General features: G+C 40.4%; 1 protein-coding gene across 1 annotated transcript in view; it reads right to left on the bottom strand.

Moving 5' to 3' along the window:
• DCHS2 (dachsous cadherin-related 2) overlaps positions 1–18,263 on the bottom strand; it is a 100,408-nt gene that overhangs the window by 9,075 nt on the left and 73,070 nt on the right. The window contains exons 10-16 of the mRNA XM_053403067.1: positions 17,370–17,609; positions 14,406–14,540; positions 13,908–14,117; positions 12,394–13,251; positions 5,679–5,789; positions 1,401–1,612; positions 407–558 (exon numbers count right to left, since the gene is read on the bottom strand). Of these exons, the coding sequence (XP_053259042.1) occupies positions 407–558; positions 1,401–1,612; positions 5,679–5,789; positions 12,394–13,251; positions 13,908–14,117; positions 14,406–14,540; positions 17,370–17,609 (1,918 nt within the window). The remainder of the gene's footprint in view (positions 1–406; positions 559–1,400; positions 1,613–5,678; positions 5,790–12,393; positions 13,252–13,907; positions 14,118–14,405; positions 14,541–17,369; positions 17,610–18,263) is intronic.

The following is an 18,263-nucleotide window of genomic DNA, read 5'->3' as shown; positions in this document are numbered from 1 at the left end:
AGTTCATAGCCCTATTGAATATTTTCCAAGACAATAATGCACACTCACACTACAAAGAGCTTATAACATCCTACTCTCAGCAGCTAGGAGCATCATACCTAGAAACTGGAGGGACTTGTCAGGAGTAAACATGGACCACTGGTAGCAAACAGTATAGGACGCAGCCTTACTAGAAAACCTAACCAACAAACTGAAACTAAATTAAAGGAAGACAAATTAAAGAAGGACACCTTCACCCGTGTGCTTCCCCTTCATTACATAAACAGCCCAACAAGATAACAACAAGAACCCACTGACAGCATATGAATTGATATGGCTAACTTGACCCAACAACCCCTTCCTCCCTTCCACCCCACACAAACAAAACTCACACCAGCTATAGATCTTGTATTTGTTATAAACAAACCTATATGATGGAATGTCTTCACGGTCTAGGATTGCATTTGTTGATATAATTCCTTGTGCTGAATCAATAAGAAATGCTTCATTTGTGTTGCCAGATAAAATGGAATATTCAATTTCTCCGTTAAGTCCAGCGTCATCGTCTGTCGCGTAGATCTGTATGGAGAGAAAACCCATCCTTATGCTAAGGCACTTAGCTCTACATGCTGGAGTAGAAATGGATATCGGATGCACATGTGGCGCTTGCTGCAGTTTGTTTGTGTTGCAACTTTGCTTCTATTGGCCGAACGTATTATTTTCCCACGTATGTGACAATAGGTGCATGTAGAGTTCAGAAGGTGTTGGATTACAGCCAATGAAACTTATTCTCAGTGTGGGATAATCCATACATGGGTCAATGTCCCCTCATGCTTAAGGCTGCTGCAATGTCACATGCAGTAGCTTGCCTTGCATATGGGGAAGGATCTGAATACTTAGAACAGCAGGGAAAATTACAAGTGTTGGTAGTGAGTGTGTGCATGCAGTCCCATGGCTTCCTAACTGCTGGTTCCAGTTTTGAATTCAAGTAAGACCCATGTTTTCTCATATATGTTCATCATATGGCTTTCTTGATTTTGTAGCGACCACAGTTGTTTTTATTGCTCCTTGTTGCAGATCAGTGCTGCATACTTCAGAACTGAAATTTACATTCATTTTCTTTACAAGATCTACATTTCCTCTTTTTGTCCCACCAAGGGGAGCGCTCTCCCTCTCTCCTCTTGCCCAAAAAGAGACAGAATGTTCAGCCACCAGGGACTCCTTCGAGAAAGGATGCATTAAAAAATTGAGAGGAGTAACCCAAAATAGGTATTTCAAATGGTCCTGTCAATCTGTAGAGTTTGGTTAGATAAATTAACTGGTTTGTAATGACTGGTTTGTAATGATGATAAAAGTGGACAAAAAAATACATTAAGAAGGGAAACTTCAGACAAATATAGTTTAAACATGTTTGAGGTTACCTGCATGATGTATGTGTTGTAGACTTGACCTTCCCACACTGATGTTTTGAAATAGTTTTGCTCAAATTGAGGTGCATTATCATTCACATCCTGTATAAATACTGTCACCCCACACACCGCTGAAGTTAAGCCATTTCCAGCTAAGACTGCAAAATGTACTTTTTTCCTCACTTCATAGTCAAGAAATTCAGCTCGTTTTACTGTGATGTCACCTGTTTTGTTTGATGAAATCAAACAGATGACTGTTATATATTCAGGAATATACATACATAGTTAAAACAGCAGTGCATTCTACATAAAAAATAAGTAAACAAGGTAAAGAAATTTGTGAATGAAAGAGAAGACAACTGCATGCCTGATTATCTATTTTAACCACTTTAAATTGTAGATCTAGAGTTTCTTCCTTCACTTCAATCACTCTCTAAAAAGTGCAGAAAAAATGAAAACCATAATGGCAATTTGGCAAAAAGCAATTTTTATTCTTTATTTTTTAGAGAATCTTAATAAAAGCAATCTAACCAAGGAATCTACATTAAAGTGGGACTGCATCTGCTTTTTATTAGTCCGATTCAGGATCCACAGCAGCCAAAGAAAGGCTAATGGAAGACGTCCAGATGAGGGCTGGTGGCACACACTTGTCTTGGTGAATTCTTACTACCCCAGAAGCCAACATTTACAAGGCAGGACAATCCTACCCTTCTGCCACAAATATTTGTCTATGCCACTACCAATGCAATGGGTACAGTTTAGAGCTCTCTCTGTGAAGGAGGCTGCGTTTCAAAGGCCTAATTAATGACCCACTGCCAGTTTTTCTGATGTCTTATTTTATCATTTGCACATTCTTTTCTATATTACCCTTGCATCAAGATTGCATAATGGGTATTTGAAGAAAACTCCTTATTTATGTACTGCATTTATTCCAGCATGATATTCAAGGTGGTATACAAAGGACTCCCATCTGGGAAATGGACCAAACCCAGTCCTGCTAAGCTTCTGCAAAACCTGTCATGCTTCCAGCGGTTCTCAACCTGTGGGTCCCCAGATGTTGTTGGACTACAACTCCCATCATCCCTGAGCTCTGGCCTTGCTAGCTAGGGGTGATGGGAGTTGTAGTTCAACAACATCTGGGGACCCACAGGTTGAGAGAGGCTGCTTTAGACCATAACCTTGGACCCAGGTATCATACTCTACAGCTACTGATATATGTTTCCACTAGCCAACATCTGCAGCATGAATTTTGTATGTGACCTGGCTTTTAGGCCTACTTCTCACCATGGTTATAAAACTATGGGCTGTGCCACATCAGACTACAGGTGAGAGAAGGAACAGAACTGATAGGGAACTGTGCATCATAACAAGAATTTTTACATCTCCCTCTTTGTCTGTCACAGTGAAAACAACGAGGAGTCTTAACACTTTGTTCTTCTTTGTATCAATGGTTGGGTCCACAGTTCCCTTCTATCAGCACCCCCTGAACACAGTTATGTTCCTGGTGCTTGTATGCTGGCATGGGTAGGGGAGGTGGGAAACAACTTTTCCGAAGTCCTCTCTCCTCCTCGGCTAAATGACACTGGGAGCTGCCGAGGAATGGGAGAATTGGCAAGAATTACTTCCCTCCTCCAACTAGTGGGACTCCCTCCACTGGATGAAATGCCTCCCATGGACGGAATGACTCTTTCTGTCTGCAGTAGGTAAAGTCTAGATTCAACCACATTAATTTTTTATCTTTTCATAAAAGTATCAAAAACTGTGCATTGTTGGAACTTACACAGCATCTGGTTTGCAACTTGCTGACAAGTTTACTTCCTGGAGCAATCAAACGGAGAACTGGGGCTAGATAGCTTGATCTTACTCTAATAAGCAGAGGCTTCCTAAAGGAACATCCTAAAAAGGCAGAGTACTTATAAAGAACCCCGATAAACCTTACCACTAAGTTCTGCCAGCTGAAATGCAAGAATGGACTTAGGATTTCTGTGGCCGTGCCTCTTCTCTCCCACCTCCCCTGAAAAACCACTTGGATGCTGGGGGCTGTTAGGAGTGTCCTACTCTTGTGTAGGCATGATCTCTCCCTCCTGGTCGGTCATTTGGGAGCTTCAAAAGCTTTCTCCAACCCGAACATCACAGCGACTGATGCACACTTATGGATCTGCAGAGTATTTGCAGTTTGTGTAACAGAACCAATAGCACAGCATTTTGGCTAATCTACGTTTATTTACATATAATACACTCGGAGCATTCTGACTTCGCTCGTTCTCATCAGACTTCAGAGAGAGAACAAAGGACAATAGTCCCACTTCACGGAACACAGTAACACAAACATCCTGTCTGTCACTTCCCACACTGTGGAATGAAAACATACACTGACATGTGGTAGACAACAATCCTATGACTGCAGACACGGGAAATGAATCTCCAACAGGGGCTGCCCTGTGCTGGATTGCAGGCACAGCAGTATCCTGGTCAAGAAGAATTCAGTTATGTTCCTATAGTACACATGCTGGTACCCTGGTGCCACATGCTAATCAAGGCTTTACTGCACAGCAAAGTACAGGATGAGGCTGTATATGCATGCAAATAGTGGCACTGAGCACCTATATTCCATCTCTCTAATCATGCCTCAGAATGATCCCAATGGAAATGGATCTTGGGTTGGCTATGATTATTCTGCCAGCACAAGTAAACATTGTGTACACACAGAGAGACAGACATATAGCTTGACTCTCCTCTATTAACAATCCAGTTGTTGAAAACATCTTATGTAAACGTTCCCAAATGCGTACTTGATTGAGATTAAATGAGACAGTCATGTTAATAAAATAATTGATTATTAAAAACATACTTGAGGTTTAACTAAGCAGTAGATCTCTTTCCACAGCCAGAAGGAAGTTCTTTTCAGCTATCAGATGGTATTCATTTAGCACACAGCGACTTTACTCATAAAACCTAGCCAGTGGATGGTTTATGTAAAAATCTTTTAAAAATACATACTTTTATGTTTCAATGGATTTTCCACAAATATACAAAAATGTTTACAGCCCTTTTCACATCCATATTTGCAACACTGTTGAAGTTAAATATGAAAAATGTCACATTAAAGCTGACTAATTAAAATTGATGTGAAGTTTGCAATCACTTTGCCTGATCACAATTGACGTTCGATGAATTTTCTTTCTGATGAGAAACATACTGAACCTAAACTGCAACCTCCACCCAGGAAAACAGCTGGTATTATCACAGATCAAGGCCATATTCTAGTCAGGCAAAAACATTTGAGGAGTTGCAGAGCAGGCAGGACCAGTAGGGGATGTAGCTTGAGGAGGGAACATAACCAAGTGAGGATCCTGAGGGTCAGACAGAGGATGCCTGGAGGGCTGCATTTGCCCTGGGCCTGAGGTTTCCTACCCCTTCCCTACGTGATAGAAAGGATGACACCTGAAGGCTAACAACTGGCTGTTACTCCGTATAGTCAAAGCTATGGTTTTCCCAGTGGTGACGTATGGAAGTGAGAGCTGGACCATAAAGAAGGCTGATCGCCAAAGAATTGATGCTTTTGAATTATGGTGCTGGAGGAGACTCTTGAGAGTCCCATGGACTGCAAGAAGATCAAACCTATCCATTCTTAAGGAAATCAGTCCTGAGTGCTCACTGGAAGGACAGATCCTGAAGCTGAGGCTCCAATACTTTGGCCACCTCATGAGAAGAGAAGACTCCCTGGAAAAGACCCTGATGTTGGGAAAGATGGAGGGCACAAGGAGAAGGGGACGACAGATGGTTGGATGATGTTCTCGAGGCTACCAGCATGAGTTTGACCAAGCTGCGAGAGGCAGTGGAGGACAGGGGTGCTTGGCCTGCTCTGGTCCATGGGGTCACGAAGAGTCGGACATGACTAAACGACCAAACAACAAAGTGTGTTACTATTAGCAAAAATAAACCTTGTTTCAGAGGATAGCTTTGTGAAAATCTATTCTGATCATTTTCTCACCTAGGGCAAGTAAATAATGTTTCAGATCTCAGTTCCGCCGCTAATATTACCATGGAAGAATAAATCAGGCCCTGAATTCGTTTTGTAGAAAAGCAATCCTAAGAAAGTTTGATTTTAGCAAACACATCTTTGTTAAATTTAAAGGCCAAAAGCCAGCTTCCACTGGCACTTAAATAAACTAACACTAACCACTGAGATAATGTTTATACAAAAGCAATCATAATTCAAGTGTGGAAAATATTTTACAAAAGCCTCAAATGGTTTTAGTACAGATGCAGATAGATAGGCTGATTTACCCATGATGGGATGGATGTAGAAAATATCTCCATGTTCACCGATGATTGTGTGTTTTAAATTCTTTCCCATCAGACTACGGTCATATGCAGCCACAGTGAAAACAGAGGTGCCTAGAAAAACAAGAATATGTTGCAGTGACTAAAACTTGGAAAGATTTTATCTTAACCAGTTATTAATTTATTCCATGTGAGGTTGAACTATGAAAGTTTAGCCATCCGTCTCCTATCTGGAGAATTTTTGCACGTTGTTTATATAGTCATATAATAACGACAGGTATTATTCTGTTCTCTAGAACAGCTCTTGTCAGCCTCACCAACCGGTCAAACCTATTCATCACACTAATTCATGAACATTACCCATCCACATTTTGACTGTGTAAGAAAGTGGTCTAAAACTGCAGAAGGCATTGGAGAGCATCGAATATTGCATTGGGGTGTGGAACTCATTTATTCTAAGAACAGGACACAGTTATGCTTAAGAACTTAATGAGAGCCAGAGGCCTATCTCATTCAGCACTCTCTTCTCACAGTGGTCAGTCAAGTGGCCACAAGCAGGACATTAGCACAACAGCATGCTCCTACTCTTCATGAAGTAATATTCAGAGACATATGGCATCTAATACTGCGTACAATATAGACACCACGACTAGTAACCATTAAAAGTCATGAATTTGTCTAACCCCCCCTCTAAAGACACCCATGTTGGTGGCTATCCCAACATCCCATAGTTTAACTGTGCGCTGCATGAATCAGTACTTCACTTTGTCTGTCCTGGGTCTCCCAAGGTTAAGTTTCATTGGAAGACCACTGGTTCTTTTATCATGAGAAATGATAAAAATGGGGGGGGGTTCCTCTTTATCTACTTTCTCCACACCATGCATAATTTTATAAAGCACTATCATGCTCCCCCTTACCTTTTCCATAAACCTCAAACTTTGTAACCTTTTGTCATATACGTGAGATGCTCTAGCCCCCTTTATCATTTTGGCTGCTCATTCCTGAACCTTTCCCAGTTCTACAATATCCTTTTTGAGGTGCAGCAGCCAAAACTTTAGACAGAAATTTGGACAAGGATGTCATAATAGCATTCCCCCCCCCCAAATTACAGTACATAAGCAGCAGGAATGGGTTTATTTCCCTGGATCTATTCCTCTGTTGATCTGTGAGTTCATCTGGCCCTGTATTCTGCTTATCTTCCTTCTTTCCAATTTAAAATGGGGAAGTGCTAAAATTAATTCACATCCCCAGTTTGTTGCAGATTTATTTCCTTTCATTTCTCCTTGCCTCCCTTCTCTTTGTGAGTATGTACAAGCATCCTGTGCTGAAAGACAGCATGTTGAAACACATGATTGTAGGGATAGAGGAACACACGAGGGCACAAGGTAATGATCAGACAAAGATTTCAATTTTGTACCATGTTTAATCAATGCATGCAAATGTACCAGTAGAGTAGAGGGAATGTTCCAAAGTCAATATGAAAGAATGGTAGTTTCACAATGCACTAGTGATGATCCACAAGCAAGACCAGGTCATTTAGAATAAAAAATATGGAGCAAAATTTGTATGATGTTCTAAACAACCTGATCTTGCTTGTTTTCTGGTGTCTGCTTCAAATCCAGCTTGTTCTTCATTTCAAAAAGTTACTCACTGTCACCTAATTTGTGCAACAAGTACCTTGCATAACGTCTGCTACAACATTAAGACTAACTGGTCCTTTTGAAGGAAGCTTGCAGCCCCTGATTTCTTAAGCAGCCCTATGCTTTCTTTCTTAAAAGAAAGAAAATGTTTCTCACAGCACTACTGAGGAAAAGAAAGGAAAAACCCAAATAAACAAACAATTTAAAAAAACCAAAATATAGTCATGTTTCAAAGAACCAAACTAAACACATTTACTTAAGTTTCTCCCAAACAGAAGACCCCCACCACCATATACCACATGGCAAATGCCTTTTGAAAATGAGGTATTTCAAAGTCATTTTGTGATACGTTTTGGGTGAAAGGGGTGTTCAAGCTGGTCAAAGAAAAAAGTCAAACATTTCAGTGGGTTACACGTTTTTTAGTGTTGCAAGAATTAGCCTCAAGATGTTTCACAAAGATTTGCACAGTTTGTTATTAACATCAAAGAGAGTATACCGTTGTTCATTGAGATCCCGAATCCAGAAGAGAACTGATCTATCATAGCAAAAGGCATGAAATAAACAACCATTCTGTTTGTAGCAAAAGTAGGAAGAACAAACAAAACACGAGGCATTATCCTAACCAAACACATCACATCTAACTGTGATTAAGTTTAGAAAACAGTTACCAACATAGGTTTTTGTTGTTAAGGTTTCCTCAAGATCTAACAAGATTAAAGCTATGGGAATTTTAGCCACTTGTGAAACCAATTCTGTAACATGGCAATTGATTTTAATCAGTTGTGATGGATTCAGGTTACTGTATATTGACCTTTTCCAAATGAGATTTTATTATATTACAGGAAACATTCTGTAAATACAAACAGACCCAGGGGTCAGGAACATACCATCTCTATAGTCTGGCTTGATGCTAGTACAAAATTCTCATGTTTGTACTTTACACTGTAATTTCTAAAAACAGGAATAAAGGAAATGTTAACTGCCTTGTTATTTGCTGCCTACCTGGCCACAGAAGCAACAATATCCACGTAGAAACTACACATGATGTTATGGCAAAGGGCTCTGCTGCTTCTGAGAAGTTCTAAGCAAAGCAGGAATGAATTGAAGTTCTACAGAAGTAAAAAGGTGGAACTAACAGGTATTCAAAAGCCGAAATTAATCATGGGAACTGGAGTTCTGATTGCTGGTCAGAGTCATTGCAACTACATTCTTAGAGTCTCGCACTATCACATAATAGAAACTTTCAGACAAAAATGAAATAGGGTACATTCAGATGTGGTGATTAATGCATTTTCCTGATAATACTCGTGCTTTTATCCCAGATTCAAATGTTCCTTTTAAGCTGCATCACCTGTTGTGTTGTAAAACAGTGGCTTTTTGATCAATATATCACCACATCACACTAAATTTAAATGTCATCACATGAAATTACAATGCATGCAATTTTTCCAGGTTAATGGGGTTGCAATGTTTTTTTTCTGGAAGCAAATAACTTGCTGGATTCTTCTAGTTTTCCAGAATTGACTTTTATGTTGTGTGAAAGATCACATGTTGGCATCTATTTGTCTTGGGAGACAATGGAGGAGTTGGGAGTGAGATCCAACTGTTGGAAGGTTGCAGGACCTGCTGTTGCTCTAGACATGTTTTGTTGCAGCTGGGGCAGATGAAGGCATCTGGTTGTGCTACTGCAGATGCACCATGGCGTTTCTTCTCTCTGGACGCCCCCCAGCAGTCATTCCTCCTTTGGTCACTGCTATGGCTACATGGCCTGACTGTCTGTCTGCAGGCACTGCTGTTGTCTGCAAGGGATTCACACATGGCAGGGTAGATGTTGTCACATTTGCAGACATCTTTGTGATACAGTTGGTCTGCCAATGGGCCTGGTGCCTGAAGTTGGCTTCCCATAGAGCACATCCTTGGGGATCCTGCCATCTTCTGTAGACATGACCAAGCCTGAATAGACATTGTTGAGACAGTTGTGTGAACATGCTAGGCGATACGGCCTTGTAAAAGCACATATTTGTTTGAAACTCTGCCCTGCCATGTGATACCCAAAATCCTCCTGCCACAGGGAATTTGGAAGGTGCCATGCCTGATGGCTGTAAGTTGCCTACAGCTCACTTCCATAAAGCAGTGAGCTCAACACACAAGCCTGGTAGACATTCATCTTGGTATTGGACATTAGCATCACATTTTCCCATACCCTTCTGGAGAGCCGAGCCATTGCCACAGCTGCCTTGCCGATGCACTTTTCTAGCTCAGCATCAATGGAGATGTCGCAGGTTATGGTGGAGCCCAGGTAAACAAAATCACCTACCGTCTCAAGTGTCTGGCCACTAATGCTGACGCATGGAGTGCTGGCGACACCCTCACCCAGAATGCTGGTCTTTGTCAGGCTGATGGTAAGACCATTTCCCTAATGTTACCTTGCCTGATAATTTCCATGCTGAACATCTTTGGGAGATGAAAAGCTTAAGGAGGAAACCCTACACAAATCCAGAGTGGAGTCCCTAAGATGGTTGGACGGCATCTTGTACGTCTTCTTCTGGCTCATTCCGTGGTTAAAGTGTGCCTTTTTGACAGACTAAGGTTCTGGTTTCCTCAGAAAAGCTATAGTCTCTCCCCCCCAAAAAATCTCCTCTGTTGCCCACCCAATCTTTTAAATAAATAAATAAATAAATAAATAAATAAATAAATAAATAAATAATTTATTATTTATACCCCGCACATCTGGCTGGGTTTCCCAAGCCACTCTGGGCAGCTTCCAACTGAATATTAAAAACAATACAGCATCAGACATTAAAAACTTCCCTAAACAGTTGTCTTTTAAAAGTAGAATAGTTGTTTATTGCCTTGACATCTGCTGGGAGGGCATTCCACAGGGCAGGCGCCACTACCAAGAAGGCCCTCTGCCTGGTTCCCTGTAACCTCACTTCTCGCAGTGAGGGAACTGCCAGAAGGCCCTCGGCGTTGGACCTCAGTGTCTTGGCTGGATGATGCGGGTGGAGACGCTTCCTCCCCGCCACCTCTGCTCTTGGTTTTTGCTTTTTCTTCCCCTCCTTTTGTATCTTTGTCTTTCCTCTCTCGCTTGAGCTATGCCTCATCCATCATCTTCCAAAGCTACATTTAAAATCTTGCATTTCTCCACTGATTTCTTATAGACAGGCCTCACTTCTGTTCCTGGAGAAATTTTAAAATATTTGTACCCAGAAATTACTTCTCTAAATAATGAGATAGTTCTCTTTGCTTTTTAAAAATATCTAATGCATCTCTTTCTCCACCCTCTTTTGCTGTTTCGACTCTCTTCTTTGTGCTTCTTGCCTTTTCTTTCAGCTAGGCTGCTGGCATCTTGAAGATTACCAGGAGGCTGAGACCATACATCTTGTTCTTCAGCTACTTCCATTCAACTGCCCAATTTCATCTCTCCTTTCTCCTCCAGCAGATGCTCAATGTTCCACAGCTACTAAGCAGCTCAACCCTTATGAGACTGTTTGATTGATTGTTTGTTTGACCCTCTCAGGTTCAATTTCTGAACCTGTTCTTTTGCAAGTATCTTTGTTTCCCTCAGGCATGCTGGCTACTTCCTTCTTGTTGCTCAGTGGCCCCATTTGAGATCAAGCTCAGCATTAGAAGGAGTGGTGGTAAAAATAAATGAATGCATGTTGGGCTGGGATGATACTGCCTATCCCACTAGACATTACCATCAACACAGTTTGCCATGTGTGGGAAAAGGTATAAAGAATTATTTTCCTAAATGCTGACTTTCTCCCTTTTGGTTTCCCATATTAATGAGGGCAAACCAAAATAGAGCAAATAAAAAGTCTAAATCTCTACAGAAGAACTTCTAGATCCTATCCTGCAAACTGTTTCTCTCCAAGAGCCAATTCCCAAGCTAAAGCAGGCAGACTCCCACATTTCCACTCTAAATATTCCCTCAGTGTGCTTTAATCAAAACTATCCAAATTTATTCTTATTTATGTTTATTACTATTTAGCAGCAGGCTGTTTCTATTCTCTTACCACAACGCCTTAGGGAATTTCCATAATGTCAAACTACACCCCTTACAAAGCCATATTTGTAACAGACCATTTCAATAACAGATTATCTCATTGAATTTTAATAATCACATGCATATTTACTAAGAGCCTTGTTTTAAAAAAAACCATGAAAGATGGGGGGGGGGGGAATCATTTGTGAGAGAATGCTGTTAGCATTGAGCTTAGGAAAGCACCATACATTTTCACCACACACATGCACAGAGATTAAAGAACCACAGATCTCTGCAATCAAGAAGTTGGAAATCCCAGTTAATTAGCACCTTGTTTCAAAATGAACAAACTCACAGACAGTCTGCTGATTCAGGCAGGTAAGGGCAATATGAAGCAAATGTTGTGCTCAACTCATGTATAGAAATGCAAAACAAAATTACTGCATTTAACAGAGAAAGTGAAATATATTTGCAAACTAGAAATCATAAGAAGGGCCTTCACTGACTACCACTTTTCTAGATGACCAACACTACTAGCTCCAATTAAAGCTTAGACAGGCTGTCAATGGAAAAACACTGAGCAAATAATTTCCCCAAGTACTAAAACTTACACAGCAAAAGGTACGATAAAAATTGTACCTCCTATCAACTAGGTTATTTAAATAATACAAGATCCCCCCACTTTTTTTGTTCATAGGTACACCTGCTGATTACACAGTAACATTAAACCATGATTGCATGAGCTCAGGCAGTTATGCAGCCTAATTTATTTCTCACCTGGTTTGTGTGAACACAACTCCCACCATGTTCAGTACTTAAAATTGGAGTCTGTGTCTGATGCAACACCTTTCTTCATCTAGAATGCACAGTATACACACACAGAACAGAAAAATAAGATAAGATGCCTGAGCAACAACTCAGGCATGATTCCATTCAGACTCAGTCTGAACATAAAATTCCTATTCAAATATCAACAATTAACTCATGACTGCATTTGCTGTAAGAGGTTCTTCATGTCCCTTACAGAAACTCCCACAATAACACATTTTTGGCTGTAGAACATAAACAAAGATCATGACTAGGTACCCACCTATTTCACTATTTTCAGGAACTGCTGCTTCATATTCAGTACGGCTGAATGAAATAATCTCTGCCTGTGCTTCCGAATAGACGGCCAAAAGTGCAGTCGCTGTTCTAGCTGGGACTCCTTGATCAGAAGCCACTATCAGGAGGTGTGAAACGAGGCCTTCATGAGGTACAGGTTCTCGAAGAAAAATTTCTCCCGTGCTTGGGCCCATCTGAAACATGGTTTGTGGTTTCAGGAACCTAAAATTCACAACTCCATTTAGTCCTAGGTCAACATCGCTGGCTCTCACAGTAGCCAATGTCTGATTTATAGGTGTGTGAGAAGATACATGAACAATGACAGGATTCTGTAGGAAAAAGGGACTATTGTCATTGAGATCCTCAATATGCACAATTACAGTAACACTCGTGCTTCTTGGTCCGAGGATGCCAGAGTCTGTTGCCAAAGCCTTAAATACATACTGAGATTTTAATTCCCGGTCCAGCAGTTTGGTAGTAAATATCACACCAGTAATCCTGTCAATGGTGAAGGCTCCAAGGATGTCCTCTGTGAGAGAGTATGTGACCTCACCATTTGGACCCTCATCTGCATCTGCTGCAAAAAGTTCAAGAACTGCTGACCGTTCTCCAATATCTTCTCTCACTGACACTTGATACTGGTTTCTTGCAAACAAGGGACTGTTGTCATTTTCATCCAGGACTTTGATATGCAGCTGGGTCACCGAGCTTTTTGGTGGACTGCCCAAGTCGAAACACTCAATAACCAGGGTAAAGTTGCTGTCAGTTTCTCTGTCTAAGCTACAAGTGGTGAAGAGGTCTCCTGACGTTTTGTGTAATGCAAAGTATTCTCTAACATTTCCACCTTTAAAATGGAGCAAACACATTGGTTGAGCATTCTCTTTAAAGGACCACTTATAAAAACACACACCAATCCACCTGATAGTAAAATTTTTGCAACTATGGGCCCCAGGTATACTTTCCTGAGACCTGCATTTCATTTAAATCAGGTCACAGTAGTAGATATGAAGCACCACCTGAATTTACATAGCAACTGTTCTGTCAAATGGATTCTCTTCCCCTCTGTCCTCCTCAAATCAAACTTGCAAGATCTATTGCTGCTGAGCAAGGTACTCTTTTGCCAACTTCAGTTACACAACGGAACCTACAAAAATTGTTAACCAAAAGGAGTTATTTTGACTTGCTACTCTACCAAAAGTTTACCTATGGGAAGCAAAGCTATTTAGTGTTGTAATATCTATATCTATTGTTTGTTATATTCTGGGTTGTTACTGTTTATGCTTTGGCTACTAGGGACCTTATTTTTCCTTATCCAGACAAGAAGAAGACCACCCCTCCTCATTGCAGGCCTATTTCCATTTTGTTTATCCATGCCATTGCAAGATAAATACCAAGTGCAAAACAATTTAAATAATAAAATAAGTTAAAACCTCTAAAGAGATCAGAAAATATTACACTGTGACATTTTTAATATTCAGAGTATAAAGCAATTCAGCCTACCAATGATGTGATATTGCACAGTCCCATTACCACCAGCGTCCTTGTCTACAGCCAACACAGTTGATACTGTTGAAGGCTCTTGGTTCTCCATAATTTGGATCTCAGAAACTGGAAGGATGAACTTGGGAGCGTGGTCATTTTCATCCAGTACTCTGAAGATTATTGTCGCTGTACTGGATAAAATGGGAGTTCCACTGTCTTGAACCAGCACTAAATAGAAAAGCACATTTGAAAGCTAGTATACAAAAGCAAGGTACAGTAGACTGCCTGCCAACAACGTGAGAACAACAAACTTTGCATGCTGTTCCTCCTAAGACACAACACAACTTTATGTTTCTGAACACATTGCACTGCTTTTGTTTCATTAAATTTTGTTGCCCTGGCGTAGAGACAATAAGTAACAACTTCTATTAAAATCTCAGGGGGTTTTTTGTTAAAAAACCACTGATTTACTTGCAAATTTTGTGCAACACCCATTAAACTGAAGTAGATTCTTACCTTTAATAGTGAATTTATCTTGAGCCTCCCTGTCAAGCGAGGTGACTGTTGTAATCTCTCCAGTATCTGGGTTTATTTGAAAAGTTTCATATCCAGGACCTGGTAAAATTTCATACTGGAGTAGAGAATTGATTCCTTAAAATACAATGGGAAAACCAATAAATCATCTAAGTGTATCAAACCTCAGTATTAATAGTCCAGGTACTGGCTTACTAGCTATTTTCCTATGGAAATATTTTGGTATAAAGGTAACTGAATTCATTATTACTTGTATAGAATCCCTTGTATAAAACAAAAAAGCTCAGCACAACTTTAGTAATGAACTGAAAGACAAACATAAACCTATTTATAAAAATCTGGAGAACTCTTGCTGGCTCGCACCAAGAACTTGTGTGAGTCTAGTGCGAGTTTTTTCTTGCCAAGTTATACTGCATTAGACATCATTCCTAATTCTCCAAATATTAAAAGGTGCTTGCCATGTAGCTCCTCAGGTGACCATCTAAGAAACCCCTACCTAATCAGGCAGAGCCAATGTTGTAGTTTATGCAATACAAACCAGAATACAGTAAACAACACAGGGTTACTGGGTGTACAAGATCTAGTAATCTGGAAATCTCAGTAAGTCAGAAGTACCCAGTAAGGAGAACATTTATGTGTATGCCCTAACCAATTTAAGAGAGTAAGAGGGAATTCATACAAGTCTCGTTTATCTCTTAATGGAGGGAAACTGTAGCTCTGAGATAGAGCACATGTTTTGCATGAATTCCCAGGACCTCTATTTAAAAAGCACCAGGTAGATAAGGAGGTGAATGACCCCTGCCTAAATTCAGCTGCAGCCACTCAGAGAAGCCAATATTGGGTAGGCAACCAATATTGGGCTAGGCGACTGACTCTGTATACAACAGCTTTCCAAGTCGTTATGGACATGTAGCCCCTGTATTTCTGCATTGCCCACAAGCAGCAGAAGCAGCCTTAATAAGCAACCTCATACTAAAAATAGGGTGGTTTAAATACACTATTCTTATCACATTACGAGGTGATATTTTTAACTACTTTTTGGTGAAACCAACTGAAAATTGGCTATGGGACACATGGTGTTGGCAACTACAATAAGAATCACAAGCCAAACATACCGTTTGTTTGTTTGTTTGTTTGATTTCACTTACGTTCCACCTTTTTCTCCAAGGAGCTCAAGGTGGTTCTCCCCTCATTTAATCTTGCCCCCTCAATTCCACTACAGATTCAGTCTTTCGCCCTACACATGGACCTCAGCATGAAAAGACTGATAACTCTGATCTAGAATGCACTTGTCATCATCCAGCAAATGCCCAGCCACCTAAAGGAGGTGTGTTTCACTACTTGAGAACCCTGCCTTCTTGACTGTTATTTGTGCACTTTACTTAAGAATGGGGTAGCTGCAACTACAGTTTATATGGCGTTCCGTAATACTTCGTTACCATGCAAAATCAATACCACTCTCCTCAGTGCTGCGGGAGAAAATGTTGTTTATGAACTTTAGCAGCTGTTTGCTTCTTGCTATAGCTGTATGCCTTCTGTAGTGGGAACTCTGTTTCCCATTCGCATCCTTTATTGCTTCAGAATAAATTGTTCCCATATTTCTTGTGGTTTCAGTGCTCTCCCGAGGAAAGCATGGCACCATTTTCATAACGTGTTATACAGCAAAATAACTGGTGCTATTAAGTATAATGGATTTAATCCTACATTTTGCAGAGAGGATAACAAGTATGCATCTCAGGTTATTGTATATGACTTGCAGCTAGGTAAAAGTTAAATATTTGTCTGTATTACAGATACAGACAGATTCAGTTTGGGGACCAGCTTGCTAAGCGCTACACGGGGTTTGAGGAGGTTTTCCAAGGGAGATACTGAGAAACCCCACCTCTTGCAAAGTACAAAATGGCACAATTAGGCCATTTTAGATTCTGGATTCAATGCAGCTTACTGGTATGGTAGGGGTTCCTCTTTGGAAGTTAATTTGAATTGCCTCACTCAAAAACTGGTAAGTCAGCAATGCTGTGTCTGGGACCTGCCTATTCTTTTAAGTGAGACCCTGGAGACCTGCCCAAAATCTTCCCCTGATGAAACCACTGCCAGTGCATCTCTTTGTACTCAAGCCTCCATCTTTTAAGTAGTCTTGCTTATACTGCTGTAGTTAACAGCAACATTAAAAACAATGCAATATGATGATCTGGAACCACACAGGTCCACCAGGTAGCTGCTCCACTTTAAGGTTACTTGTACATAACATACGATCCAAGTCTATGTATAAAGTTGTGGTGCAAATTTTGGACCAGTCTGATTTGCCTCCAGGGGAGTGTATTTTTCTGTTATCTCTGCAAGCATACGTATGAAAAATATGACTTAGGAACTCTTCATGGGTAGTGCTATTTCATGGAACCCCAAGAGCAAGTTCCTAGGTCCTTCCTGGATTCTTGTAGTAGCATCACCACACAACTTAAACTTAAATCTTTAAACTTAAATCCCACTAAAATTCATGGGACATTAACAGATGCAACCGATCCTGTAAACTTGAATTTTGGAAGTATTTTTGCTTAGGGAAAATTCCACAGGAGCTGAACCTCTCCTTTTACTTCTAACGTTAGTATTTGGGAACATTAAAATGCAAAGGAAGTGTTTGTGTTGTTACTTTTTATGTTTAGAAAAGGTTCGCTCCTGTAGGTCACAATCTCTTTTTAGCTATAATGGAGAAAAAAACAGATGCTGGGATTACAGCGCCCCACTCTGGCCAAATAATATTAATGCATGTTTTCAATTTCTATTAAACGTGTCACTTTTTTAAAAAAATGCTTTTGAGAGAAAAAAATAAAGGGCAAAGAAGAGTGCTCCTCAAAACACTAAATACTCAGTTATGCTTGGAAATCTATTCAAAGGTTGATGTCAAAATACTGTGAATTTGTCAATTTGTTGTAGAAAGCAAACTACCTGAATCTTTATCTATGGCTTCAACTTTAATGACAACTGCTCCTGGATCTTCATTTTCACAGATGAAAGATTCATATAGAGATCTGGTAAACACTGGAACTTCATCATTCACATCGACAACAATTATTGTCAGACTCTGAGTTGCAGACAGAGCTGGGGTACCATTATCAAGGGCCACAACGGTCAGGTTGTAATATTCTTGGTGTTCATGATCCAAAGCAAAGGCGGTAGTTAGCAGTCCTGTTGTGAGAGGGAAAATTGTCGTAAGGATATAAAATTTATCCCAATGCAGTTGGTGTTTCAGTAAAGCTTTTCTATGGCTCAGTTCAGCTCTCATGTCAAATCAATGGTTTGTGCAAACCATCATTCAGATGCCAAACCAAGGTCTGAGTTGCTAAAGTACAGAGAAAACATTACCATAAAGAAGATTTGCCTTTGCCTGCTATATCCACAAGGAAAAAGTCCCCTTTAAGGGATCACTTCCATTTTCATCAAAATGACACCCCCCCTTCCGTGAGCCACTCATTCTCCACTGCAGCAGAAGAGATATTACATAAGACTTTCTGCCTCAACTTCTCCAGGTCAGCTGGAAAAGCTGGCCTCAAGGGAACAAACACCTATGCCTTATTTTCACACACCCTGTGTAATACACTAGATAGCTCCCATATCCCTGCTGACCTTCTCCATTTGTAACCTGCTTTTTGTTTGCACAAATCAGAGCTCAAAGCATAGTTTGCAAATGTGCTTCAAACCATTGCTTCCGATTCTGGATTGTGGGCCAAGTGCTGCTAAATAAATTACTAGTATGTGCCTTTTCCCTTACAGAGGTGCTTAACTTGCCTGTTTGCTTCTTTCCTTGACACTTTGTCACTGGGGCTGAGACTGACACTCAAT

This window comes from Podarcis raffonei, chromosome 9, assembly GCF_027172205.1.
Source record: "Podarcis raffonei isolate rPodRaf1 chromosome 9, rPodRaf1.pri, whole genome shotgun sequence".
Classification (NCBI taxonomy): Eukaryota; Metazoa; Chordata; class Lepidosauria; order Squamata; family Lacertidae; genus Podarcis; species Podarcis raffonei.
Note: the sequence above shows the minus strand (reverse complement) of the source record. Positions and strands in the feature narration are given on the sequence as shown.